The sequence below is a fragment of the Notechis scutatus genome, chromosome 2, assembly GCF_049901735.1.
Source record: "Notechis scutatus isolate UNSWTSFEM ecotype Mainland chromosome 2, rNotScu1.2, whole genome shotgun sequence".
Classification (NCBI taxonomy): domain Eukaryota; kingdom Metazoa; phylum Chordata; class Lepidosauria; order Squamata; family Elapidae; genus Notechis; species Notechis scutatus.
The window spans coordinates 143,620,977-143,646,552 of NC_142010.1; the positions used below are offsets into that span (position 1 = coordinate 143,620,977).

A 25,576-nucleotide genomic window follows, 5' to 3' on the forward strand; every position below is an offset into this window, starting at 1 on the left:
CTTGTGGGTTGGGTTTCCAAACGTTTCATTACCAGGCTAGGTAACATCTTCAGCGGAGTTTAGGGGATGTCAGTGTTCTTCTGTTTATAAGGGTTTCAGGCGTGGGTGTGTCAAGGTGTGGGCAGGGGGTCTTATGATGGATCAGCTGTGAGTCATCAGCGAGAGTCTTGTGATGGGGACTTGTGATAAGGATAAAGAAAAGAGACTAGCTGGAGTTTCTGTAATATCTGCATAACATGGCAGCTAGATCTTGAGCAAGTCTTCTGCAAGAAATAGGCAACATTTGAACGGTTAGAGGCTACTGTCCGCTGTTTCACTTTGCAAGGGATTGCAGGGGGTGGGCGCAGATAAATGGTGATGCCAGCAGAACCAGGTCAGGCTGATTTCGTTTCAGGCTTTTTGAAGGGCGGGGATGAACTAAGTACAGATAGTCCTTGACTTAACAACAGTTCATTTAGTGACCCTTCAAAGTTACAACTGGACTGAAAAATGTGACATAAATGTTGGGCTCAGTTGTGGTCATAAGTCGAGGACTACCTGTGGCAATGAGAAGGGTGGGTTGGAAAAAAAACTGGTTTACTGCTGTATTGTAGCAATAGGATCACAAGACATGAGGGATATGGTGGAGGGGGGCACATATGAGCTGCAGGTTGCCCGTTGCTCTGTTACTCATGGTTTTTTTTTTTAAATCTTACGCCATCAGTAGAAGGATGTGGAGAAATGGTAGAATGTCATGACCCCACGCAATTCAATGATTTTTTTTCTCCCTAGGCCTAGACGTTTTAGAGAAGACGGGAGCCAAGCCCACAACAGTTGCAATGTTAGCAGCTGTTGCATTCAGCCAAGGCGCAGTTTGGCTCTTATATTAGCTGAGCTTCTTTGGATTTCCACCTGCTTAAATTCCTAAACATTTATCAGTTCTGAAAATCATACTACAATAGTGCAATTCCCTGGTCAAATAATTGGCCACACTATCCACACATAAGTCAACTTATCTACATATTCTTAAGAAAGGTGCTGAAGGAAAAAATGATTAAGATATACCTTGCTCTGGAGGTGGCTAAGGCAGATAAAATTATGTTCAGAATAGTTCTCCTTCCATTTGGGGGGAAGAAAATCTTTAAGAGAAAACTCAAAAGGGTTTCCTTATCCCATCTGAAAGGATAAATGTGCTCCATGGCCACTGAATGCAGTGGCTGACTGGCTGACTTCAACACAGAACAGAGGTATCCCACCTCTGGGTCTCAGCTGTGGTGTCATAATCTTCCCTCTCTTATTACAATGCAGGATTACAGCCAATCCTGTCCAATCAGCAACAGACATACCAAGGCATGATGGGAGTGCAGCAACCCCAGGGCCAGAGTCTCCTCAGCAACCAGCGCAGTGGCATGGGTAGCCAGATGCAGAGCATGATGGGAGTGCAGCAGTCCCCAAACCAGAGCCTCTTGAACAGCCAACGAGGAAACATGGGCAGTCAGATGCAAGGCTTGATGGTCCAGTACACTCCATTGCCTTCATATCAAGTAAGTGGTGCCAAAGATGGCAAGTGGGGTAGGGAAGAGAACCGAAGGGAAGGGAAGGAAGTCACAATTCTGATGTTATAGCACGGGGGATCTGGTATGTAAAAAGTGGGTGCGACATACTGTGTTTTCCTAAAAAATAAGCCCTAGCGTGATTTTTATGCATGCACCTAATATAAGTCCTACTCCCCAAATAAGCCCTATTTAAAAGCCTGTGCAGCCGCCCTCCCATTCCATCTGGTTGCTCGCAGTGCCACCGACGTGAGGTGAGGCAGGTGGCTGGTGGAGCTGCCCCATGCGCCCCCCGCACCGGTTTACCTTGGGGTCCCCACAGCCATCCACGCCTGACAACTGCCTTGTGGCGGCAAGACCAGAAACCATGTCCAGCAAGAGCCCATGTGGCCGCTCTCCTACTTTTGCTTGCTCATGGCCATGGCCACAAGGCAAGGCAGGTGTCAGGGTGTGGATGGCCTGGCTGCAGAGGCTCTGAGGTAAGCCAGTGCAAGGTGCTTGGGGCAGCTCCACCTCCCCATCTCATGGCAGCACTGGCGCACTGTATGGCCTCCTGCCCCATTGGAGCTGCGAGCAAGCAGAAGTGGGCCTCCTGTACATGGGAAAAACTAAGATATCTGCAAAAATAAGCCCTAGTGCTGATTTTGTGCCCCCCCCCAAAAAAATATAAGACCGGGTCTTATTTTTGGTAAAACATAGTAGTCTCTACATGGCTTGGAAATCTTCAGTTGGTGTAATTATTTTCAGGAATCCAAAACTTAATTAATCCATTCAGGTACGTTATCTCATGCAAAATTCACAATGCAGGTCATTTTCCACTTATGACCATAATTAAGCCTGTAATTTCAGTCGTAAGTCATGATGACTGTAAAATGGATTACCATGTGACTGCACCCAATTTAATGACCTCTTTTTATGGCAACCTTTAAGCAAACGCCATGGTCATTAAACGAACTCACTGTTTTCTGTGGGGTAATTTTTGCTGGAAACCAGAAGCAAGCACTGGTTTCTGGCAAAAAGGTTGTAAGGTGAACTCACATGGCTGCAGGGTGCTGCAAACGGTCATTAACGTGGGTCAGTTGTTGAGTAGCCAAAATGTCATGCGACCAGGGCCAAGAAGACATCAGAACTTCAAATCCAAGTTGTAAGTCCCTTTTTGGGGATCCATTGTAACTTCAAATGGTTGCTAAGCAACCAGTCATAAGCTGAGGACTACCTGTATAAACAGTTGCACTGAAAAGTAGGAGCTAGGAAGTGGAAGAGAACAGTTCAGGTCTGGAAAAATAAAACAAAAAAACTGCTGTTGACTAATGTAAATAGAGACAATCTTAACACTGAGAGTATCCCTGCGACTAATTCCATATTTTCATTTAGAGGGGGGGCAGTACAATTACATTTTTAATGCGGCAAATAAGGCATTGGTAGGCTGAGTTTTCATAAGTTGGAGTTTGTTCCTGGATGTGGATAAGATCTGAAAAATAAGAGCGCACAAGACCCTGAAAAGGAGAAGATGGAAGAATGGGATGGCAGATGAGTTGGGAGGAAAGAGCGAACGTCATGTTAAGTATAGTGGGCTTTTGCCAATGTAATATATAGTCTCATTTAAAAAAAACAAAAAACCATAAAATAATTCCTGCCAAATCACGAACATTTCCAGAGCTGTAGAGGCTGAGAGGGAGAACTGTAGAGGTTACACAGAGTCAGACATGATATTCTTCCGATTAAAATCGGAATTCCGATTTTTTTGGGAATCGCCCCCCTTCCCCCCTTCTTCTCCTCCTTCCCCTTCCCTCGGAGGCCTCGAGTCAGGAGTTGCTACCGCTGGCGCGGCTCTGCGTGGCTCCAGTCCCGCATTGCCTCAGGAAGGGAAAGGCAAAAAGGAAGAGCTGCGGCGGCGCTTTGCAACGGCAGCAGCGGCTCCTGGTTTTGCCTTTCCCTTCCCGAGGCAACGCGGGACTGGAGCCGCGCGGAGCTGCGCCAGCGGTAGCAACTCCTGACAGCCCCAGCCGGATACCTGAGCGGAGCCCGGGCGGGCGGTGCGAGCGGGCGGTGCGAGCGGAGGCCGCTGAGCGGCAGGAAAAGGGAGCTGGGCAGCGATTTCTTGGGCGCGGTGGGGGGTCTCTTTTCGCCGGTCCCGATTTTTTTTTCAGAGGGGAATATCATGCCTGAGAGTCTAATATTGGGGAGAAATAATAGAATAACGGAGGGACCTTGGAGGTCTTCTAGCCCAAGGAGAGGAACCTGATGTTGTTCTTGGTTTATACTCCGATCTCCTTTCAAGGCCGTTTGTCCTTTCCTCCAAGATCATGTGTTCTCTCCTTTCTGCAGGATCCAATCTGGGTCAGTCCCAGTTTGTCTTCTGAGCTTTCGGACTTGTGCTGGAGCCCATCTTCTGAAGAATAGGAAGGATCTGAAGATGGGCTCCAGAACGAGTCCGAAATCTCGGAAGACAAAACCTCTGGTCCCCCCGGGGACTGACCCAGATTGGATCCTGCCACATTATCCTGGGACACAAATATTTGCCTTCATTCACTCCTTCCTGTCTTTTCATATCCCAAGCAGGTACCCGTGGCGAATGACTCTCAAGGTGTAGTCCAACAACCCTTTCAGCAGCCCGTCTTGGTACCAGCAAACCAGTCTGTGCAAGGAGGGCTCCAGGCCGGAGGGATGCCAGTCTATTACAGTGTTATCCCCCCAGCCCAGCAGAATGGCACCAGGTATGAGTAAGAGCCAAACCTCTACTTCGCCTTTATGTTTTGCCAAGATGTGCATTCAGGATCATTATTTTCTTCCAAAAATTCCCTTCATATATTAGCCAGGACTGCAAAGAGACAGAAACTCTGAATCAAAAGCACCTGGAACAGTGATGGGCTGTTGTCTTTTGGGCTCAGAATATCAAAAATTCAGAAAGTGCCTAATTTGATTCCGTTGGCATGTCAACTCCCCTCCAAACAGAAGAAAAACGTTTTTTTTAAAAACATATTTGTTTATTTTTTTAAAAAAAAAATACAGTCCAATTGTGTGTGATCCCCAGGATCTACTGCTTACCTTCAAGTGGTCTTTCTTTTCAAATGCTCTTCTGCAATCTCTGAAAACTGTCTTTGGACAATTTTCCCTTGATATATCAACATTTTTTATTTGCTTAAAAAAACTTGGTGTGCATTAGATTAATGGAAGCGCTGTACTTATTTTATGCTATGCGAATTAGTTTGAAAGTTTTATTACCAAAATTCAGCTTTGGTAAAATTCCTTTCAAAGAAAAGGAATTGATTTATTTAGTTACCAGATTTATAGCCTGCCCTTATTTTGTGCAACTCGGGGTTGTGTACATAATCTAACCTTCTACTTCCCTCATAATAGTAAATTTGTGAAATGATTTGGGTTGAGAAAGAGTGACTAGGCTACTTCCGTGCTTTAGGAAGGATTTGAACTCACAATCTCCCAGCAAAAGTGGAGCCGGGCCGGGGGGGGCGGGGAGGAGAGAAGAAGAGGAAGAGGGGAGGAGAGTGAGGCAGAGAGAAAAGCAGAGAGAGAAAAATCTTTACAAAATACAAAAAAGTACGAGACCAAAATAAATGTGTTGGCATATATTAAAAGTTTTTGTATGTTATACTTCTTTTTAAAAAGAAATTTCCAACATAATATACTGTATACAGTTTAACCCAATGATAAATTATAACCGAAAGGCCATCTAAAAAGAGATCAAGAGAGAATTGTTTACAATTCTCACCAATCTATCAAGCTTGGAAGCTTTTATGAGGCAATATAATTTATTTTGACATATTTACCATATTTATAGACAATTTTTCATTTCTGCAAATTCTAGTTTCTAAGCAGTAGATATTACCATTTTCTCTCTTGGCTCCTCTGAGTTCAGGGCAAAAAGCATCATGCTCCAGCCCTCCTTGATTTCTTTAAAAGCATCCATAATCTTAAAAGGTTGCTAGTATTTGTGTCCTGAAAAAATGCTCAAGCTCCTCAAAATGGCATAAATCCTAACTAATAATAATAATAGTAATAATAATAATAACAACAACAACAACACTTTATTGTCATTGTATGTATATACACAGTATACACATACAACGAAATTCACATAACACCCAGAGACCAGGCCCAACACACACACACACACACACACACACACACACACACACACGACAATCCCCAAACTCACATCCCACCCACCAAAATTCCCCGCCCCCTAAAACACACAGGCATCCACACAACAGATCAAGTAATACTGTCCAACAGCTCACTGATGGTGGTCCTTAAGTTCATTGTTAATAGCTGGAATAAAAGCTGTTCAGAAAACGTGTGGTCTGTGTTTTAATTGTTCTGTATCTTCTGCCAGAAGGCAACAGTTCACAAAGATTGTAAGCAGGATGGGAAGAGTCTCTGAGAATGTTGTGTGACTTCCTCAAACATTTACCTGGTCGAATTACCTGAAGATCAGATTTTACCCTCAGCAGATTCATTGGCTACCTCTTTTCACTTGGCTAAGTCTGATCTCCTTTTATACTGATAGATCTTTCTGGCATAAGCCCAATAGTAGTAACCAGAGAAAGAGGAAATACTGCGTGTGTACTGTTCCTATTCTCTGAAGCACTGGATAAGTATCCTCTTAATTGAAATCAACGAATAGCATAAGGCTGGTGAAAATTACTGAGCCAAATGGGTTTTAGGGATGGCCCTCCTAGTAGAACTACAGTTTTATCCCCATCATGATGACAACCTGCTCCAACTGATGTCCTTTTTCTCTTTCTAGCCCTTCTGTTGGCTTCTTGCAGCCTCCAGGAACAGAGCAGTACCAGATGCCCCAATCCCCTTCTCCTTGCAGCCCACCCCAAATGCAGCAACAGTATTCAGGTAAGGCTGGGGACTTTGCCAGTAGAAACAGCTGGGAGACTGTGATTGATCTGCAAACAGTACACACACCTCCTCTAAAACCTATTGGAGGCTAGGTTGATAGAAGTGACCTATGGCCCAACAATGGAGGAGCTACCTTCCTTGGCAAAGAATTCCAAAGTTTGGAAACAGTGGCAAAGAAGGCCTTCTCTTGCATTTGCATCAAATGAGATGGAAATTAATGTGTTCTTCAGATCTTAAAGTCTTTCCCAACAGCTTTATCCAAAATTATCGAGTCATATTAAACCCTAAATAATGTTCCATAATATACCTGGAAGCTGACTAGTAGCCAATGAGGCTGTGTAGATTCCCTTATTGAAATGCATTATATCCTTTTGTTGAGTATAAATGCCCCATCATTCCCCTTACAATTAGCTCTTGTTGATCTCTGGTGTTCTGGATTAGCTAAGGTTTCTGAACCCTTTTGAAAAAATATCTATGGTACATTACCAGTTAGAAAGTAACTGGTAATTATATTATATATATATATATATATATACTGTATATATAAGCAAGTGAGGACCCAGATTGTTTACTCTGTAAATAGCTTAGGGCTGTAAAGCACTATGTAAGTCTTAAGTGCTATTGCTATTGCTAAAGATGTCCCCAATCAAACAGGCTGTAACTAAATGTATGGCCAGATATGGAATTTTTAGGAGGAATATGCACAATGACATTTAATCTTAGCTGTGAAACATAACCCTGGAGATCACTGTAATTTGTCTGTCCAGTGGCTGATTCCTGAAGATTCTAACTATCCCATGCAGGTACAAAACCTTACTCAGTAATTATTATCCAATAATATTTGCTTCCCTTAATTTTGGAAACTAGAGGTCAGTCTAATACTATATATGCAAACTGGACAAACATAATTGTTGTCATTGCCCAATTATCCCTACTCATGTCTTTTGCCAATCAATATTTTTTTTCCTGCCTAACTCTATCCCTTTTGGGTTTAGGCTGTTTTGGTCTGCCATGAATGTACAAATGTAGACGACATGTAAAATACCATCTCATAAAGATGCTATAAGCCTCTTCTTGGATTCTGTCCCATAATTTTCTGGACTGATTTGTAGGAACCCATATGATGTTTGGAGAGGTTTTGAATGTAGTAATCTAAATGCTCAATTTGGTAGCAATTAATTTTATGAAAACATCTTGAACTATAGCTAGGATTAGAAAGCTTTTTAACACCAATTTGGCTTTTTGTAAAGGAACTCCAGATAAGCTTTCAAACAAGCTTCCAGATTTGTTTAATTCCATGGTGCCCAACTCCAAGCCAAATCTGGGCTGCTCGCAGTATAAAGAAACAAGGCAAAAATACTGAGAAGGTAAATGAAAATACTGCGAAGGAAATAAAGAAGATGGAACATCTAGACAACCAATTCCAGAACATATGCAAATTAAGCACATCCAACTAGGGGCATCATTCCAGTCCATAAAAGTCTTTTAAGCCTCTCTGAAACTCCATCAGGGAAGGAGCCACCCAAATTTCTAGGGGAAGGCATGTTTCCTGGGCCCTGAAACTGTTTAATTGAAGGGATCTACCCAGAACATGCCCATTCTGTTGGCTCACACTGGCCAGGGAGAAATTATAGGAAATTGTTCTTGATTGCCTCTGGTTGGTCCAAAAACCCCCCTCAGGATGGAAGGAAAATTTAATTCCTTGTTCCAGAAGTCTCTGCTTGATAGTGGCTGATATCATCCTGGGTGGCAGAGAAGGCATCACAATGGGCCTCTGTTAATTGTGTCCTTTGTGGGTCTTTTTCTTGGTCATGACCCTCTGCCAAACCGAGTGAATAAGGTTAATTGTAATTATAGGTTTTCAATAATGAATAAAGAGTAAAGTCTAGCCTTTGGCAGCAAGCAGATACAGCATCTCAGAGCCATTGCCAGGGTTGTAAATTATAGAAGTGTAGCATTTTTGTCCTTTTGATCTTTCTTGTGTTTGACAGCAGAGGAAGGTTTTAACCGAGCAATCATTTTTCTCACTGTGACGTTGAGTGGGCGGGTCTGAGATGCTCATCGTTGCCAACTCTGTGGAGCAGCAGTAATTTCTCTGCTGAATGGGGCCCATCTGGTTTTATCCCTGCAGCTTTCCCCCAGCTGTTTTCCTCCCGGCCTCTGTATGGTGTGTGTTTGTGTGTGTGTGTGTGTTGGTTCAAAGTCACTGCAGTGAAGTGAAGAGGTTTCTGGGCCAAGTGCAGTTTCCCCATTTCCCAGGCAAACGGAGAGTGAGCATCTTCACACTGTTGACTGGGAGCCAGTTTCACAACCCCAAAGCTGCAGATCCACCATATGGCCAGTCTGAATGTTACATTCCATCCTTCCATTCCTTCAAGGGGAAAATAAGTAAGATAATCAATTTCAAAAGCTTACTCCAAAGCCTACAAAATGAGAGCTGTTTGTGAAAGCAGAGTTATTCTCCTCCATGTCTCCCATTTTCTTATATATAAGAATCGGCCTTGAAAGTTATGCAATTTCAGATCCTTTACTCTGTCCGTACACGTGCGTGGATGTGTTCGCTCTGTTTCTCGTTAAGGTACCTGGGGGGAAAAAAGCTGAAGTTTGAACCTTGGGGGAGTAAAGTTGCCCCCCTGTCACCCATCTCAGGCAATTATTTTTACTTTTCAAGTAAATTAGTTTAATGTACTTAGAATTCTTCTGGCCCTGGGAAGCGGCTTTATTGAGACAAAAAGCATCAAAAGCACCTGGAACAGCCTTTTAGGCTCAGAATGTCAAAAAAATCAGAAAATGCCTAACTTGATTCTATTGGCATGTCAATTTCCCCCTCCAAGCAAAAAAAGAAACAATTTTTTACATATTCGTTAATTTTTTTTAAAATGCAGTCCGATCTCGTGTGTGATCCCCAGGATCTACTTGCTTGCCTTCAGGTGGTTGTTCTTTGTATTCAAATGCTCTTCTGCAGCCTCTGAAAACTGTCCTTGGGCAATTTTCAGAGACTGAACAAAAACACCGTCCTCTCAGGCAACTTCCCAAAGGATCCACACAAAAGCCTTGTCTGTGAAGACTCTGAATCATCCAGGTTGATGGTTGTCTCAAAGGTCCTTTATTCAAAAGGCAACTGGACTGTTTTTTTCCTCGAGGAAGAAGATGACGGTTTGGATAAGAAGCGAAACATCATCTTCCTCAAGGAGAAAACTGTACAGTTTCCTTTTGAAGGAAAAAAAAATACACCTTTGAGACAAAAGCCTGCCCCCATTCTCACATGGCCTCTGCAGTCTCCAAAAATCGCCTCAAAGCATGCCCCCATTCTCACACATTTTTCAGAGCCTCCTGAAGCTAAGCTTGGGTATAGGCCTCTCGCACAAGTTCTGGAGGCCATGTGAGAGTACACCCCATTCTGGCACAACCTCCACAGTCTGTGCAAATTGCACAAGGACAGGACATACTTTTGAGAATACTTATTGAGTGTTGGTGAATGCTGACATGTCACTCAAATGTTATGGCGAGTCTTTTAATAGGCATGTCAAAGACTTGCCATCACTGATCTGGAAACTTTGCTATACCCAGTGCTGAGTCCCTGTTTCTCTTCGTCTTTTCTCATCTTTGAAATGATTAATGTTGATTAATGTGGCATTATATGGCTACCACTGCCCATGATAACTCCACAGCCAAAGCAGGTGTAGCTCATTCCTTCCTGAGTAGACTGTATTCTGAAGACTGGGCTCATTTTAGGGAAGCAAACACACCTGAGTTTTTGTCTTCACATTTACCATGAAGTAAAAGACTGACATCTGAAGGGAAAGATTTATCTATTCTTTTCACAGCTGTTGGTTTTCCACTTGTCTTCCTAGCCTGCCTAACCTTACCTGTGTACCCTTCCCAGCCTAGCACACCCTCCAGATGTTTTACAGCACTTCCAGTTTAATTGGAGGTTGAATCATGGCAGCTGGACTTCTTTTCTTTTTCAGTTTGAAATGTTTCTTTACCAGCCTATTCAGATTAGAAATGAGAATTAGAATTATTCAGATTAGAAGTGACATATATGGGATCTCAACTAACCAGCTTGCTCAGGCTGAAGAAGCTACTTGGATAAGCAATGAAACATTTCAGAGAATGAAATCCGGTTGCTATGATGCAACTTCCAGGCAACTCTGTTGGATGATTGAGAATCTCCATCGATGTATTTAATTAACTACCCAGTGCTGTCTTGCTGTGGACCAGAAACGGCCTTGTGGAGCAGCTGCCAGTTGGGATAAAGGCCGATGTTTCCTGGTGGCTGGGCTGGGATCAGCTGAGTTCCCAGACCTCCTTTGGAGGAGAAGGATTTTGTTTGGATGCTTTCTGGTCTGGTTGCAGGCTGAGATTTGGGGCAGAAATGGCCTGGGGGTCATCTCTATTGGTGGTGGGGAGAGTGCCATCCTGCTGCTTTTGCTTTTGATCACAGACACGGGAGAACCCCTCATTCTGTTGAGATTGATGCTCCTCAAATGAAGATGAGCTCCTTGAAAATCTGTTTTTTTTATATGGATAAGAAGGTTTGGGGAGGAGACCTCCCAAGGTTCTTTGGAGCTTGCCTTCAGAAGTTGTGGTTGCTTCATCACTGGGGTTTTTTAAAGAAGAGACTGGACAGTCACCTGTCTGAAATGGTGTAGGGTCTCCTGCTTGAGCAGGGGGCTGGACTAGAGAACCTCAAGGGTCCCTTCCAGCTCTATTCTGATTGATTGGTTGATTGGATTGGTAGTATTGTTTCTGAAAATGCTGGGAGTTGCAGTCCCAGTGTGTACCAGAGGGGGGCACAACAGGTTAAGAAAGATTGGTCTACTACAGGAGTCAACCAGTCTGGTTTATTGCTCACTGTTCTAATTGAAATGCTTTTCTAGAATATTTAATGTACACTCATTCATTTAATGTGTCTAATCATACACCATGCCTCAATTTTATACTTTTTAGAACTTGTTGCTTTTTTCCCCTCATGCTTTTAACATTTATTTCATAAGATTTCTGAGAAGAAATAATTTATTCCAAGTCATTTATTTTATTGCTAATGTAGTTCTATGAAATGAACGGCCATGTACATTAATAAGATGATGAAATGCTAGCATAGGTGGTCTCTGAGTTGAGCCAATTTGCATGTGTTTAAACTGTGTGCAAGGAACATAAAACATGACCCACCATATTAGCCCTTGCAGAAAAAGCTGGATACTCTTTTGTATACATGGAGGAAGCCATCTGCCATTTTGTGCATATGCAAATATGGCAGGCAAACTGTGCGAAAGTAGACTTGCTCAAGAGGTCCAGGAAGGAAATGCTGCCATAACCCAAGAATTGCCTATGTTAAAATGGATTCCCATGACATTTCTCTTGTGACCACATCCTCCCCAAGGAGAAGAGGCTGGAAAAGAGACCAAGAAGGTTGATGCTTGACTCAACATCCATAATAATCTCATCATTCCCCCCCTCCTTCTCTTCTTAGGGGTGTCTCCGGCAGGGCCTGGCGTTGTGGTCATGCAACTCAACGTGCCCAATGGCCCCCAGCCTCCTCAGAATTCATCCATGGTACAATGGAACCACTGCAAGTACTACAGTTTAGACCAGCGAAGTCAGAAGCCTGGCGACATCTATAACCCGGATACCAGCGCTCAGGTAGGAAGGGGAACAGGGAGAAAAGATTGGGTCGTCGGTAGTTGTGCTCATTGCCAGCCTGTGCGATTATCCTTTTGACTATTTCCCCCTCTGTTTCTAGGCCAGCAGCACCCAGCTGAACAGCCCTATCACATCCCCTACACAGTCCCCTACACCATCACCCGTTACCAGCCTCAACAGTGTCTGCACAGGTCTCAGTCCCCTTCCGGTGCTCACACAGTTCCCCCGGCCTGTGGGCCCAGCACAAGGTAATAAAGGTAGCGGGAGAGGATTGATCATAATGAACGTAATGGAAGATTAGCCAATGTGTTTGTAGTAGACCAGGGGTGTCAAGCGGGATTTCTTCGAGGGCTAGATCAGCATTGTAGTTCTCCTCCGTGGGCCGGGTGGGTGGGTGGGGAGGACGGGTCAGACGCCTCCTGTAGTACCCGGCTGGCCAGTTTTGCCTGGCAGGGTGCTGCAGGAGGGCGTCTAGGCCGAAAAAGGGGCGCGCGGAACCACACGTGCACACACACACACACACACTGTTTTTGCTAGCAGAGGCACCACGGGCTCGTCCTTTGCTATTTCCAGGCTGGCCCGTCAGGCCAGATTTAAGCACCCTGTGGCCTGGATGTGGCCCATGGACCTTGAGTTTGACACCCCTGTATTAGACTAGAGGGCGATTTCATACAAGTGATTTTAGTCTTGCAGACCTGAGCTTCTTGCTTGGTGCCCTATTTGCCAACTTGTCAGTAGCAGTGCAGGTAATACTTGACTTATGACCACAATTGAGCCCCAGATTTCTGTTGTTAAGTGAGATATTTGTGAAGTGAGTTGTGCCTCATCTCACGACCTTTCTTTGCCATACTTGTTAAGTGAATCACTGCCGCCATTAAATTACCGTTCTTAAGTGAATCTGGCTTCCCCATCAACTTTGCTTGTCAGAAGGTCACAAAAGGTGATCACATGACTCCAGAATTCTGTGACCGTCATAAATATGAGTCAATTGCCACGGGTCTGAACTTTGATTACGTGACCATGGGGATACTGCAATGGTCGTAAATGTGAAAAATAGTCACAAGTCACTTTTTTTCACTGCCGTTCTAACTTTGAATGGTCACTAAATGAACTGCTGTAAGTCGAGAACTACCTGTAGTATCTTTACAGTTTCAGATTAAGGTAGTTTCACTACAGATTGCAACACCCACCCTTTAGAACAGTTCTCTATGGTTTCACACTATGATTCTGAACAATCCCAATATTCTTGATAGTCTTGGAGCTTCAAATGACAGCAATCAAAATACTTCTACCTGAATATTTGCCTAATTAAGAACATGGGCATTGCAAATGGGTATGTTTTCAACTGTTTACCGACTGATTTATGAAGAAGGGAAGGTCCTTCTTAATAAAGAAGAGAAGATTTAATAAGATCACACCAATATGCTCAACAGACATTGCTCTTCCCAAGTCACATACATTTTTAAAGAGCTGAAGTTTCATGAGACCACTAAATTTCACTCAGAAAAGATTATTGGCGTTTGATCACTATACTCTGTGTCGTCTCTCCCACCTTTCTTTATGATACAAAAAGAGAGTCGGGGGGGGGCATCAATTAACTATTCTTGGTCTCTTTTTCCCCCCAGGTGATGGGCGCTATTCCTTGTTGGGCCAGCCGCTGCAGTACAATCTCTCCATTTGCCCCCCACCTCTCTTGCACAACCAGTCCAGCTATACAGCACACCAGGTGAGAAGAAGACAGGGCTGGAGGCCTCAAGGAAGCGTTTCTCAGCTGAGTTGTCAACATTTGAGAGGGGTTTTTTCCCCCTTTAAGAGATTAGTTCTTGAGGTGACTAATCCTAGACTTTCTTGACATTAGATGAGCCATGGTGGTGCAGTGGTTAGAATAAGGTATTGCAGGCTAATTCTGCTGACTGCCAGCAGTTCAGTTCTCATCAGGTTCAAGGTTGACTCAGCCTTCCCTCCTTCCAAGGTTGGTAAAATGAGGACCCAGACTGTTGGGGGCAATAGGTTGACTCTGTAAACACCTTAGAGAGGGCTATAAAGCACCGGGTGTGAAGTGGTATATAAGTCTAAGTGCTATTGCTGTCAACCAAATTTTCACAACGCAACACAATACAACACAACCCTCTTAAGATTCTTTCCACTTTTTCAAAAATAGGAAACAGTCATGCAGCAAGCAATCATCCTGTTATCTTTGCTTTCAAGAATTATTCTGGGCTCCTATTGCCCTGTTGACATTCTGCAAAAATAAAAATGCTAGGTAGTTGCAGACCAATTTTTTAATGTAGATCTATGACTGGCTATTCCTGCTAGCCCTAAAGGATAAGAGAATGACTGCTGAGTGTAGTATATATCTGGCAAATGGGTGCAAACATCCCCCCCCACCTCCCGGCCTCCATATGCTGTAAAAACTCCAGGTATACTTACAACAGAACAAAAAGATGATGTGACTGATTTTGTCAAACAGAGACCAATATTCAAAGGACTTACTTCATGTTGAAAAATGAGCAGATAATACAAAACATAAATGTTACATAAGCACAAATGAAACATTTATTTCCATATATTCTGTTTTGTAATTGGTTGTGTTTGTGGCTACTGATGACACTGGTGAAGGCTCAGTAAGATCTTTGTGCCTTTTAAAATCCACCAGCTGTGAGAGTCAAAGTGTGCACAATGCAAAATCTCCCATCCAATTCCAAGCCTGCTAAATTTCATTTATCAAAATTGCTCCTTCTCCAACTTGGTTTGGCTTGACCCACTGGTTAAAGATTAAACTTTCCAGTATGGAGCACCAACTCCTGCAATGAATTCCAGCATAAAAATGTGAAGGATCGCATATTTGTGTATCTCTGTTACTATTCCTTCGTTCTTCCCTCATAGGCACAAACAGGGATGAAGCATGGCAACCGAAGTAAGAAGCAAGCTCTCAAGTCAGCATCCACAGATCTTGGGACAAGTGATGTAGGCAAGTGACACCTCCCCAGTCCCATTATAGTAGCCTTCCAGAACCAAAACAACCCAGCTGCAGGAATTACTAGCCGGCATGGCCAGATTAAGGTCACTTGGAAGGATCAAATTGATGTAGGCTTATCCTCTGCCAAGATGCCAGTCGAACTTGGTCATGAAGATCTCTTGTCTTCCTTTGACCGGAGCTTAGACTCCAAACTCGTGACTGATTATACCTTTGGGTTCGGTAATAGTAAACTGTGATTCACTTAGCAAATGTGGCAAGAGAGGTCATTAAATGGGGCAAAATTCACTTAACAAATGCCTCATTTAGCAACAGAAATTTTGGGCTGAGTTGTAGCCATACGTTAAGGAGTACCTGTACTACATTTTGCGTCTGAAGATGTAGATGTTGCCTCAGGATATTTGATTCATTCCATGCTACTGATAATTTTTGTTGGGACCCCTCATCAGCAAATGTCCCAGGTGCCGTCTCCTGGGTGTATCCTAATGGACTTGTCTGATAGCAGCAGCAAATAGCAAAATCATTGCTGTCAATGTCAAGGGGCTGGGAGCTGTTTTATTGGCATCTTACAGTGCTTCCAACATAGTGCCACTATTTCTTCAAGCTTCCTAAAAATACACGTGCATATTTACACGGGCATAGAGCCAGCCGTCTTCATAATTTATCTGTTTTACACTCCTCTCTCTCCCTCTCCCTCCCTCTCTCTCTCTCTCTCTCTCCCCCTCCCTCCCCCCCCCCCATCCATCAATACTGGGTTTTATGGATATACAGCCTATTCCTTTTCTTCTGCAAATGCCTTTTAAAAAAGGAATAATGCTGACTGTCAGGAAGTTTGCTGGTTGAAACTAACTGTTCCAGGAATCTTGATCATTCTTGGGATACATTAAGCAAATTTGGTTTGTGCAAGGCAGGCTGAGAAGCAAAAAAAAATAAAATCCCATGTCAATCATTGAGGAGAGGCACTGAAAATCCCCCCATAAACAAATTAGAGCTGTTCCTTTAAGCCGCTCTGTTTGCACTCTCCAATGGAAAAATTGCTTGGTGCTATATTTGTTACATACCTGTTTAATATTAGTAAAGAATCCTGCCTGCTGGGACCCAGCACTCCTTCTCACTGGAAACTGGAACCGCTATGATGCTGCCATACTTGAGGCACACACATTCAGATGTACTGCCAAGCAAATGGTCAGAAGGACTAATTTCCTGAGCACAGAATCCTTGTGAAAAATGATTCAGTGTACATCAAGCTTACTGTAAGGGAAATATCTCAGAAGAGCCTTTTATTTAGGGGTATGGAGAAATATAGATTAGATACAGATAAAGATGTATACCCACGCCATCATCCTCTCATACTAATTTCCAACTTGGTAGGGGTTTTTTTTAAATGAGTAGTCTATAAGAAAGGGATTTTTGGGTTGTGTGTGTGTTATAAATGTTTTGCATCGATCATTCTTTCATGAATACATTGGGAGAATTATATTTAAAGTGGGGTGATTAGAAACATCCCGCCAAACTACATTTCCCAGAATTGTTTAGGAAGTTGTCACATTTATATAGCCTGCATATAGTTTACATCTCAGTATTTTCCTATCATTTTTTCACTGATCTATAACATTACAATTTACCTCTATAATATAGTTGTAAAATCAACTTACAACAGTCCCTTTAGTGACTGTTCGAAGTTACAACAGCAGTGGAAAAAAATGATTTATGACCATTTTCAATGCGTACAACCATGGTCACATGATCAAAATTCAGACGCTTGGCAGCTGACTCAAATTTATGACGATTGCAGTGTCCTGGGGTCATGTGTTCCCCTTTTGTGACCTTCTGACGAGCAAGGTCAATGGGGAAACCAATTTCACTTAACAACCATGTTACTAGCTTAACAACTTTGACAAGAAAGGCCTTAAAATGAGGCAAAATTCCCTTAACAAATGTCTCACTTAGCAACAGAAATTGGGGGCTCAATTGTGGTCTTAAGTCGAGGACCACCTGCAGTACATTCTTTGGAAGATTTTTTTTTCCATTTTTTTCTTTGTTTTTGTAAATTCTGTGCATGGTGCCCTTCAAAACCAGCTTTTGCTAGATGGTTTACTGTACGTTTGTAATATCAACGATAGAATGATAATTAAAGCGTACGATAAAATAAAAAGCAATTAGATACTTAAAAGGGTCTCACTGTCTCAAGGTCGACTCAGACTTCCCTCCTTCCGAGGTGGGTAAAATGAGGACCCAGATTGTTGGGAGCAAGAGGCTGACTCTGTAAACCGCTTAGAGAGGGCTGTAAAGCACGGTGAAGCAGTATATAAGTCTGGTACTGAGAAGATAATAAATCTGGCACCAGGCATATCTCAGAAAGGACGCTGAGTCAGAGAGGCTACCAGGGTAATATGAAGGGCCATTCACCAGTGATGGGATTCAACCAGTGTTACTACCGGTTCGGTGACAATGTTTTGTGGTTGAAAAAGCAGGGGATAAAGGACAGGTAAGAGACCAGGCGGGCGGTTGGGCCAAACAGCAGCAAACACAGAACTGGTTCGGTGTCTGCTGCTCTTCAGAGCTACCGGTTCTATGGAGCCGGGCAGAACCGGTAGCATCCCACCCCCTGACATTCACCCAGCAACAGGTCTCAAACCAACAAGTTTCAAATGCACCAATGGGATTTGAGTGCTTACACCGACCGACCATGGCTGTCTCTTCCTGTATTTGTAAACCCTCTCCAAAATCCCCCCCAAAAGGGAATGTAGTGCACGGAGTATAAGAACGTATGAATGAGAATCTCTAAAAAAGGACAATCAGATTAAATCAAGCCATTGGCAGATTAAATCAAGCCATTTTTAGGGCGGGGGAGAGCACAGTTAACATCGATGATGGGCTTTGGCTCTTTGGTCCCATCAACTAACGGAGATTTTCAGAATGTCTCTGAAGATGAGGGCAGACATTTCAATGCCTTTTCTTTTTCTGTAGCATTTTAATTGATAATTAGATAATAACCTGGTATTGGTGGGTCTCCGGGGATGATGCCCAAGGATATTTTGGGATAATAGGTAGTTCTCTGGCCTCAAATAGGCATCTCTGCCATAGGATGTAATGTACTGTATCTGGCTGAGGTGAGCAATGTTTGAACAACCTGCCAATATACTTTGCATTGTTGCCATCAAAATGTTTGAAGGAGATAGACAAAACACTGCTAATATACTTGAAACTAAAAGCAACAGAGCTGATGTTACAGGTAGTCGAGTTATGGCCACCATTGATGAGCCCAACATTTTATGTTGCTAAGTGAAACATTTGTTATGTGAATTTTGCCCCATTTTACAACTTTTCTTGCCACAGTTGTTAAGTGAATGATCACATTTGTTAAGTTAATAACATGGTTGTTAAGTGAATCTGGCTTCCCCATTGATTTTGCTGGTTAGAAGGTCGCAAAAACGAATCCCACGACTCCAAGGCACGGCAACTGTCATAAATATGAACCACTCGCCAAGCATCTGAGTTTCGATCACGTGACTTGTGGGGATGCTGCAGCAGTCTGAAAAACGGCCCTAAGCTCCTTTTTTTTTTTCTTGTGCCGCTGTAACTTTTGAACAGACACTAAATGAATTGTTGTAAGTCAAGAAATACCTGTATTTGTTTTATATGGCTCGTACGTGACGTTGGCACCCAGCCAGGACTTGATTAGAAATCAACTTTCTCTGTATTGGATCCGATGCTTTCAGATAGAACTAGAATGATTTTGTAACATTTCTGGAGGGAAACCCCCCCCCCAATCTCGTTATGTTCTTATGTTTTTCCACGATTGGCCATCCCTGCTAATGTCTAATACGCTGAAACAGACGGAGAGGAACTGGCTGAGAGGTGGAATAGCTTCCCAAAAGAGGGAGGTTGGTGTAGCGTTTTGCAGACATTGCTGAGGAACCGAGTCAGTGATAACCAAAGCCCGGCGAAAGCAATTTGATATGTGGAAATGTGTACCCTACACTGCTGGGTGAGTGGGTGGGGGAAATCTCTCATTTAAACAGGCTGTACTTTAGTAGTACTGTGGCAAAGGAGATTCCCCAGCCTTGCTTGCTTGACTTAGTGAACAGGTGTTGATTGTCCCAAAGGAGATAAGAATGGATGATGTCGCTCTTTCGCTTTCAACAGAAGGGGTGTGAGGGGGGAGACTTCTAAAACTAACCTTCCCGTGATCCTTAGGTTCTGTTTCCAAGGCCAGTAGCCAAAAGCTCTAAAAGGCAAGAATTCAGTCCCTGGGGAGATGGTTGGCCGGGAGAGTTAGGTCTCCAAGTCAGAAGTCTAGAAAGTTATTAACTTACAAAAGCTGAAGTCCCCTCGCATATTTTGTTCATAGACTCTTCCTCTTCCCCACTCCCACTTCCCCAGAGGAAGATACTAACCATATTTCTCTTCTTTCTTCTTTGCTCCGGTTGCCTCTTCCGACAGTGTTGGGCCGTATCTTGGAAGTTACCGACCTGCCTGAAGGGATCACGCGTACCGAAGCCGACAAGCTCTTCACCCAGTTAGCCCTGTCTGGTGCCAAAATCCAGTGGCTGAAAGAAACTCAGGGGCGTCCTGGGGGCGGGGGCGACAATAACCACGGGACTGCAGAGAACGGCAGGCATTCTGACCTTGCTGCCTTATACACCATCGTGGCCGTCTTCCCCAGCCCTTTGGCAGCCCAAAACGCATCCCTGCATCTCAACAACTCTCTTAACTGCTTCAAGTTGCGTATGGCCAAAAAGAACTACGACCTGCGTGTGCTGGAGCGTGCCAGCTCCCAATAGGGGCAGACAGAGGGGCAGGGAGGGCTGGGGGCAACAAGCACATTGGACTGGCATCTCCAGCCTCGCCCCCACCCCCCTCCAAAGGCCCCTAGACCAGCCTCCTTTAGTTCCACATGCGCCTCTCCCTTCTTTCTCCCCCCCCCCTTTTTTTTTTAATTTGGGTGGTAGAAGGGGTAATTTCCTGGAGATATTTATATGGACAAAATGAAGAGAAAAGAGACATTGATTTGTTTTGTTTTTTGTTTTGTTGGCGGGAGGGGGGGCTTCTGTTTTTTTTAATTATTTTTGTGTGGAGGAACATGTCATGCCCTTTGCCCCCTCTACGGAACACGTGTATATTGTTTTGTTCAGCGTTGTGCCGCGGTACGGAGCCGTATTTAATTGCACATAACAGATGTTGGCTGGGTATATTCACTGTACATTTTATTTAATCTGGGTTTATTATTATTAATATTATTATTTGGTTTTTAAATATAAAAGAATCGTCTGTCACTTTAAAGCTGTTTCCTGCCTACCTCTCTTTCGCAAACTGAATGTTCGGAAACCCATCACAAGCAAGTAGCGTTGACTATTTCTCAATCCCAGACATATAACATTAGGAGGCAGAGTTGGAATATTATATTTAGCCTTTTGGGGGTGGAAGTGAGTGAGGGCAGAAGGTAAGGTTAGGTATAGTCTTAAGCCAGAGCCAGTTTGAATCTTGAGTTATACAGTCAGTATTGTCTCGTGGTTAAGCCACTAGGCTAGAAACCAGCAGACCATGTTTAAATCCCGCCTTAGCCATGAAAGCTAGCTGGGTGACTTGGAGCCAGTCGTTCTCTCTCAGCCCAACCTGCCTCACAAGGTGGTTGTTGTGGGGAAAATAGGAAGAGAAGGAAGATGTGTTTGGATACGTTCACCGCCTAGAGTTATTTGTAAAAATAATAAGGTGGGATACAAATCAAATTCATAACAATAAAATAAGCATAATAAGTTGGCACTGAACTCTTGGATACCCGAGCAGCAAGTAGTTTGAATTTCTGCTTTTATCCCAACACAAATGTCAGGTAAGATGCCCTTTGGAGATGCTCCCTTTCTTCCTCCTTACTGCACTTTAATTCAGAAGAATTACAAACAGAATTGCATACAAAAGGGACACAACAGTTAAGATCATAGAGTTTTTTTTACATGTTGTTTATATATAATCCTAGTTTGTATTACGTGAAAAAAATAAGGTACTTGTAAAACTAGTCATTTTTTTTCCTCCTCTTAGCCACAGCAGTAGAGATGTGTGTAAGCGCATTTTGTGTGTGTAGCACTAAGACAACACTCGGTTTTAGTTTATGTTAGATTTAGTTACCCATTGTATTTTTGCCCCCAGAACCTTAGGTGAAAATTTTAGCCTAATACATTACAGTGCAATAAATTATGGTTTTAGATTTGCATCAATCGTTTACTTTCAGTTGGAATTTACTCTAATCTAAAACTACCCCATGATCATCCAGTGTGAATACCCAGACATATTGTAAATGTTTTGCTTCTGAAATTTAGTTATACAATTATTGCTTGATTTTAATAACCTGGTAATTTGGTGACTGCTAAAAGATGATCGATTTTTACAGTCCATTATTTTAACTCTGTTCTTTTGTAGAAGAAAAGTTATAAAATCAGAGGTTGATACACGATATCATTGGAAAGGCCTGGCCTATGTCAAGTTCTCCTCAATTAGCAATAGCACTTAGACTTATATACTGCTTCACAGTGCTTTTACAGCACTCTAAGCAGTTTACAGAGTCAGTATGTTGCCCGCAACAATCTGGCTCCTCATTTTACCCACCTTGGAAGGATGGAAGGCTGAGTGTAACCTTGAGCTGGGTGAGATTTGAACTGCCAAATTGCAGTCAGCTGGCAGTCAGCAGAAGTAGCCTGAAGTACTGCACTCTTAACCACTGTGCCACCATGGCTCAATAGCATAATATTTAGGTTATTTTGCTGCTATTTGCATTTTAGTGGCAAAATGGCCCTAATATTATGCAGTTGGGGAGAATTTGGCATAGGCCAGGCCTTTCCAATGACATCGTGTATCCTAGCTCTGATTTTATGTTGTCTTATTTCAGATTGCCTACTGAAAAAGGAAGCATGGGGTAAAGTGGTAAACTCAGTTATGCTGGAACTGCAAATCCCAGAATTCTCAGTCATGGTAGCCAGAGGAAAAATTGTGGATTTGTGGTTACCTTGGAGAAGGAGATGTGAAGGTGACAATGGCTGCTGTATAGAAAAAGGCAAGAAGAAAGGTGTTTTTTTCCCCCAATAGCAGCTTTCTACAGAGTTTATCTGTTAGCCTTAATTAGTTAATAACACCTCTGACTTGGATAATTTCTTTTTTTTTTAATGTAAAACCTCTTGGCAAGTATGAAGCATTAGGAAATAAAGCTGTTTTAACAAAGAATTTTCTGAAAAGGCAAAAAGAGTTGCTTGTGGTTTAATAATTGCATGAAATGTTTCAGGAAGGCTGAACAAGTGAAGAAGGGGTGCTACACAAGAATTGCTTTGAAACTCTTCGTCTGCACAGCCATTTTCATATCTAGGTGTAGAGGTTACAAAATTTCAAGTTGCAAGACTGACATCCAAGCAAGCATCATGTTCGGAATCTTCTCAGTTTAGAAATTACAATACATAAACCCAATATCGTTGAAGAGCTACAGTGATATGGATTCCCAATTGGTAGTATCTATGTGGTGGCTTTTGTGTAGAATTGTAAAACATTTAGAACTTGGCTAAATAATGTTTTTCTCTTTCGAAATTCATGGGAGGAATGGAATCAATCCCTTAACAAGAAAAACTGTTGGAGTTGATTTTCAGGTAAATGATATTTCAGTATCAATCAAATACGAGGTTAAAGAATTCTGTAAGTGATATTCAGTTCTGGATTTGCTTTAAGACAACAAAGCTATACAAGTAGCCCTCAACTTACAACAGTTCATTTAGCGACTGTTCAAAATTACAACAGCAGTGAAAAAAGTGACTTATGACCATTTTTCACACAACTGTTGCAGTTGTCATATGATAGTCATATGATCAAAATTCAGATGCTTGGTGACTGGTTCATATTTATGATGGTTGTATTGTCCTGGGCTCGTGATCACTTTTGACGACTTTCTTGATAAGCAAATTCATTGAGGAAGCCAGGTTCACTTAACAGCCCATGTTACTAACTTAACAATGATTCACTTAACAATTGTGGCAAGAAAAGTTGCAAAATGAGGCAAAACTCATTGAATAAATTCTTCACTTAGCAACATAGATGTTGGCCTCATTTGTGGTTGTACGTTGAGGACTACCTGTATTGTATTCCAGAAAATTTTAGAATTATATAGAGTGCACATAATCAAATGACATTTAGCATAACTTGTTTGGTTCCATCCAGTCTTGAGGTAGAAAATTTAAAACATATACTGTATATTGACCATTGGAACTCCTCCGTTTTTCTTCATTACTGTAGAATCCAAAGGTTGAGTTCATAGATTGGATGAAATACTAGTTAGCCTACTTTTCCCTGACTGGCTGATTTACAGCAATTACAAATTGAATGGCTTAGTACGATGTGTGAAGACAGCCCTTTAATTAAATGTCTTCTATATCCAGGAAATTGACAGTTATGAGTCCCTCTGTGTCTATTTTTGATTTCTGATTGACTATGGGGAAAATGTGGTGAGACCCCAATCCTTTCTGTGCACTATGGTCTTAAGCCCAATTAGGTTGGTTCATCCACTTTAAGGGGTGTCTTTTATTCCTAAGGAGCATCCTAAAGACTCACCCCAATCATAAACCATGATTTGTGTTGTAGCCATTAAGGATTAATTAAGAAGCCATGGTTAAACACTTATTGAAAAATGCAACAAAGTCCCTGGGATTCTGCAGATGGAATCTTGTGATACAGTTAGAATGGGGGAGCCCAAAATGGTTGACAATTTGTGGGGAGTTTAGTAGACAAAATGGGTACAGTGGAAAAGTTGTGTGCATTTATTTTTTCCCTTATATTATTAGGAGGAAATATTTTCTTGAGAATTGACATGTTGGAGTGTTATCTTAATAGAAATGGCCTAGGAATTGTTCATCCTTGATTTGGTGCAAGACGTCAGCTCGGCCTTCAAGTTGACCATCAAAAGTATAGAGCGCATTCAAAAGTTGTAATTGACAGCACACTCAGAATGTACATGTCCTCAAAAGTAATATCAAACCCTACATGGGTGGGTAAAATCAAGAAAAGTAATAATTATGCAAATTTTAGATCTATTCCAGTAAATATTAGTACAATTTAGAATCTTAGTGCAAGAGGAATTTCCTTCACGTAGTTATTAGTGAATTCATTAAGATGCCCCCCTCAAGTCTGCTGTGCTACTTCTTCCTGGAAGGTGTGTTCATGAGAGGGAAGAGGGAAGGAAGAATGCTAAGGGCAGATGTCAACAATATATCCATCCATTAGAACAGGGGTCCCCATGCTGGCTGGAGAATTCTGGGAGTTGAAGTCCACAAGTCTTAAAAGTTGCCAAGTTTGGAGACCTCTGCATTAGGGTCACCCAAAGTCTGAAAGTCACCTCAGCTACTTGATTAAAAGCCAGACCTCTACATTTCAGCATATTGATGTTGCGGCAGCAATATCAGAAGATGCTGGAGGAGGAAGTTGATGATTATTTTAGTGACACCAATGATATGATTTCATAGTGCTTGGGAGAAAGCACTATAAACCTCTATTTTACCAAGAAAACCACATAGATGAGATAATATTAAAATGAATAACAGTTCCCCAGGCTGGATGATGCTCAAAATGCTATTGAAGAACAGCTAAGGATGTTTCTTATACTAAAAATGTTTATGACATGGCTCAATGGCTTGCAACATCTAATTGCTGATGTCATGCAGGAAAATAAAATCTGAAGCTGCAAAGACAATCAGAGTAGAAACATGAAATGTCAGAACGTGGGGAAGCTCACAATTGTGAAAGATGAATAGAGTCAACTACATGTTGACATCTTAGGCATTGTCAAATCAATATGGACTGAAATTGGACTCTCAGGCTGAGGATTATGCTGTTTATTATTGTTCTAACCATTCAGTTCCTTCTGTTATAGCAGCATATATGTGGTCAGAGGCTGACTGGAGCAAATGATAAACTGTTCATTGCTAGTTCCAAGTCAAGTCAAGGAGGAAGGAAAAGGCCTTCCAGTTTCCACCACATGATCTTGAGCTTATACCTACCATTTTCAAGAAGAACATCGGGAATTGATGTCCTAAGCCAAATCTAATTGAACCAGAGGAACCGTGGAATGAAATAAAAAAGGGATGAATGTGAAAAGAGACTGCCAAAGACCAAGAAATGAAAGAAAGCAAACTGGATGTTTTTTAAAAATGTTTTTGGTGGAAGTTATCAATTAGAGAAACCAAAGAAATATCTCAGGAAGGACCATAACAAAGAATTTCAGAGAACTGTCAGAAGAGTAAAGAAGCAGTATTACAACTTGTGATAAGAATAGGAAATATACTTTTTCCATAGCAGCTCCTGCCCTGTGGGACGCTTTGTTCCCAGAAATTCGAGAGGTTTCTACCCTCATCAGCCTTCCATAAAGCTTTTGAAGATCTGGCTTTTCCCCTAAGTAATGGAATAAGATTGAAAAATTGCACATTAGAAGTTTGACTTAGCACTAGGTCTTCATTATTTTTAATGCTTTAATGTGTTTAGTTTTATAATACGTATATATGTTATATAACTTCTCATTGGAAGT

At 42.3% G+C, this 25,576-nt stretch overlaps 1 protein-coding gene across 12 annotated transcripts in view; it reads left to right on the forward strand.

Moving 5' to 3' along the window:
- The window catches only part of R3HDM2 (R3H domain containing 2), a 163,157-nt gene extending 142,844 nt beyond the window's left edge, over window positions 1-20,313 (forward strand). For 7 of the 12 annotated variants that reach the window (XM_087956489.1, XM_087956493.1, XM_087956485.1 and 4 more), the window contains 8 exons: window positions 1,288-1,523; window positions 4,092-4,249; window positions 6,301-6,401; window positions 11,881-12,050; window positions 12,151-12,298; window positions 13,676-13,776; window positions 14,937-15,021; window positions 19,474-20,313. In XM_087956489.1, the coding sequence (XP_087812615.1) occupies window positions 1,288-1,523; window positions 4,092-4,249; window positions 6,301-6,401; window positions 11,881-12,050; window positions 12,151-12,298; window positions 13,676-13,776; window positions 14,937-15,021; window positions 19,474-19,814 (1,340 nt within the window). In that variant the 3' untranslated portion in view covers window positions 19,815-20,313. The remainder of the gene's footprint in view (window positions 1-1,287; window positions 1,524-4,091; window positions 4,250-6,300; window positions 6,402-11,880; window positions 12,051-12,150; window positions 12,299-13,675; window positions 13,777-14,936; window positions 15,022-19,473) is intronic. The other 5 variants (XM_087956488.1, XM_087956495.1, XM_087956492.1 and 2 more) reach the window with 2 other exon arrangements.
- The last annotated feature ends 5,263 nt before the right edge of the window (window positions 20,314-25,576 follow it).